The 3447-nt window shown below is 35.7% G+C and overlaps 2 protein-coding genes across 2 annotated transcripts; one reads left to right on the forward strand and one right to left on the reverse strand.

Annotated features, from left to right (window-relative positions):
- Nucleotides 1-1439: 1439 nt before the first annotated feature.
- On the forward strand, nucleotides 1440-1658 carry LOAG_19048 (hypothetical protein; the record flags this gene model as incomplete). The annotated part of the gene is made up of 1 exon (XM_020451704.1): nucleotides 1440-1658. A coding segment is annotated over one exon (219 nt), but the record flags the coding sequence as incomplete, so codon positions are not given.
- A 956-nt stretch (nucleotides 1659-2614) lies between these two features.
- On the reverse strand, nucleotides 2615-2812 carry LOAG_13754 (hypothetical protein; the record flags this gene model as incomplete). The annotated part of the gene is made up of 1 exon (XM_003149260.1): nucleotides 2615-2812. A coding segment is annotated over one exon (198 nt), but the record flags the coding sequence as incomplete, so codon positions are not given.
- Nucleotides 2813-3447: the final 635 nt, after the last annotated feature.

Consider the following 3447-nt stretch of genomic DNA (forward strand, 5'->3'; position numbering starts at 1 on the left):
TGTTATCCTGTTATGTATATCCTTCAAGGATTCCTTTATGATTAGGGCCTTTATTAGCTCATGCTGATAAAGCACTCTTTGTTAGCGCACTAGCGTACATTGCTAAACAATTAGCACATGTTACAATTCTATCCAATGATAGTACCATACTCATAGGGAAGAGAATTTTTAAATCTTAATCATCATTCAATTTGGTATATCCAAATTAATTTAATATATCATTGCATACATTCACTTATGAATGATCCTTTATATTTTTCTTCATCACGGAACTTCGCGTTTATTTGCAACATGTCTATTGCCAGGAAGAGGCCATCACAAGCGCCAGGAACGAAACAAGTAGTATTGTTATGATAAACACGAGCTGTTAATCAGCGACTATATAATTTATATTTCACTAATCTCTGCAAAGGGCACAAATTATCGTGGATTTTTTGTAGAATTGTTGAGAGATCCGTCAAAAGCCAAGAATCACTACCTCAGATTTGTTCAGGATTGACGATCCGTTGAATTGATTGAACAGTTCCTTGAGTCCAGCAAGCTGGGTTGAGTTGAATTGAGTTATGTTGTACACGCATCAGATTGTAGAAAGTTTTATTGATAACAGCCACCTCGTTTAATACAATAGGGTTTATATATATTAGGAAGTGGGAGTGGTTTTCATTAAACATTTGTAGGCGCCTTCGGAAACTATCAAAATCCAATTACAGCATAAGCATGGGAAGATTAGGAGGTGAATTTGGATAGATATTTTGAGCGATTGCTAGCAAAGGCATTTCCTGTAGGATGTGAATACAAAGATGTGAATTTAGATAACAATAAAAAGATAGGAAATAAATCTAAGGAATGTAGGATTAGTTAAATGAGTTATAATGAGGAATTTATTTGATTATTTATTTGTTTGGAATTTAATTGGAGTTTCGCGAATTTGGAATTCGCGACACAAATAGTGATGATAGCGGTGTTGGTGGTGGTGGTGATGGCGGTAGTGGAGCAAAATCGCCGGGGAAGTGAGCAATTTTTACTGTGACTATTGACGATGCTGAACACGTACTTTCCACCTTATTGACTTAAATAATACAACTGGATCATTTATTACTGCTGATTTTATCTTGTTTTCCGTGGATCACGACTCCCAGATGAAAGAAAATATAAAGATTCATGAGTCGTAGGTAAAGATGTTATATATTAACTCATATTAGTAATCAATTTTATGTGCAATGTCGGCATGTTGTAAGTCAAACTTTAGTCAATATCGCCATACTGTAAAAAATTTTAGGTCAACCTGGTATCAATCGGTCCCAACTTTTCTGATTACTGTAAACAAAATCCCACTATATAAAGGGTTTCCATTGTCTTATTAGATGAGCTTCATTCGGTGTTCTAAAAGTTTATCACTGTCGTCAATAAACTTTTATCAAACTCTCTGCGTTAAACAGCATAAAGAAGCTTCATCGTCAATCTCATTTCACGGCGAATTTGCTGTCACGAGCCCGAAAGCTATGTCCGCCAATGTAATCACAAATGCGCAATTTTTAAAGGTAAAATTGGAGAAACTTCTTGATGAAATGGGAAGAATAGATCTAACTCTATTCGATCAAAAACTAACAAGAGAATATAATACAAAGCCAGGACAAGAATTATCAAAGAGAAGGTGAATATTGGCCTTCTCGAATCAATTAAAGGGGAATGGTTAAAAAATATATCCAACAAATCACGGACCTGCAAAAGAGAAAGGAAAATGGCGATAGGTACGCAGAGATTGGCCAACGACGATGAAGATATTTTAAAATTGATTGGTGACGGTAGAGAAACTACCATAACTTAAGTTATGTACAAAAACGATTCTGAATTCGCTCTTCAACGTTTAGCTCAAAATGATAAAAACAAAGAACCAACGGAACAAAAAGAAACAACTTATCGAGTAGTCTGTCGCCTAACAGTAAATTTACCCCAGTTGCCACTGCCAACGTTCAGTGGTGACTCAAAAAGTTGACGAGAATTCTGAAGCAGTTTCAGTGCTACAATACATTCTCAAGAGATTCTAGACATCCAACAATTAAATTATTTAATGTTCTGTTTAAAGAGAAATGCCCTAGAAACAATAAGAGCCTACGATAGAGCACCGAAAACTATGGAGTTAAAAGAGAAATATTATTAGCAAAATTTGGAGAACCATCGTCTATCATCAAAAAATCGCTCTACTACAAGTAAAGTACTATAAAACGAAATTATTGGATGAGTTTACAAGAACAAAGTTTTTTGTCTTCATTTCCGATAGTTCTTTCTTTCACGCTTCTCGAGAACTCAATTTTACGGGCAGACCGAACGGAAAAATACCCCTCAGACCGTACATTTCAAGTTATCATTTGTACCACACCGGTTATATGACCGAATCGCAAGAACTTTAAGAGAGACAAAACAACAATGTCTACCACTTCTGCTTCATCTTCCTTTTTTTATTCATACTACAATGTTTAGTCACATATCACATAGCTAAAATTAATAAACTACTCCTAAAATCAATAAACCCATCCACCGAATCATATGCAATTAGTTATTTTTGTTGCATATGATTAATACAATTTGCAAAAGTCATTTACTGGTAGATGAGTTATTTCTGCATCCGCTTAAATTCCTTTTCGAGCTGCTTCTGCTTCTTCTTCTCTAAGTGCAACATGCGCAGTGCAAAGGCCCGATTGCCCAGCGGCAGCTCTTTGTAAGCATACTGCATGTCTTTAGTTCCTGGACGTTGTAGTTCCTTTGCCGGATTGTGTAGTTTTCTTGGTGTTACTGATTTTTTCGGCGGAACCTGAAAATTTCTTTTCATTTGCCGGTCATTATATTTAAATGGAAATTTCTTCTCTAGGAGTAAATTTTATCTGCAAAAAATTAAAGAGGAATTTTGACCAAATTTTCGGCTAAATATGATTTGTTAATAAAACCCTTACTACAAATTTAGTACCAGTTCCACAACAAATTGAGCATCGTCTCTTTTTGAGTTTGCATTGACCTCAAATGTTAAAGACTATTATTACGTTCAAGTGGATTTCTCTCTTGCCATAAAAATTCATTTTCATTTTCCGTTCGTTATTTAAATGAAAATTATTTTTTACTTTCATTGCTATGCTTTAGTGAACTTTTCTAAATATTCTCAATGAATATCCCCAAGCAATATGCCTTGATGATATTGCAAATAAACGGTATGTTATTTGAGCGATGACTCAAATCGAGCCCTGAAGTTACGACTGAAACTGAGCCCCGAAATTACGACTGAAACTGAGCCCCGAAGTGACGACTGAAACTGAGCCCCGAAGTGACGACTGAAACCGAGCTCCGAAATTACGACTAAAACCGAATTCCGAAATGACGACTAAAACCGAGTCCCGAAATTACGATTGAAACCGAGTTACGAAGTAACGACTAAAACCAAGTCCCGAAATTACG

Source organism: Loa loa (genome assembly GCF_000183805.2).
Source record: "Loa loa unplaced genomic scaffold supercont3.1045, whole genome shotgun sequence".
Classification (NCBI taxonomy): Eukaryota; Metazoa; Nematoda; class Chromadorea; order Rhabditida; family Onchocercidae; genus Loa; species Loa loa.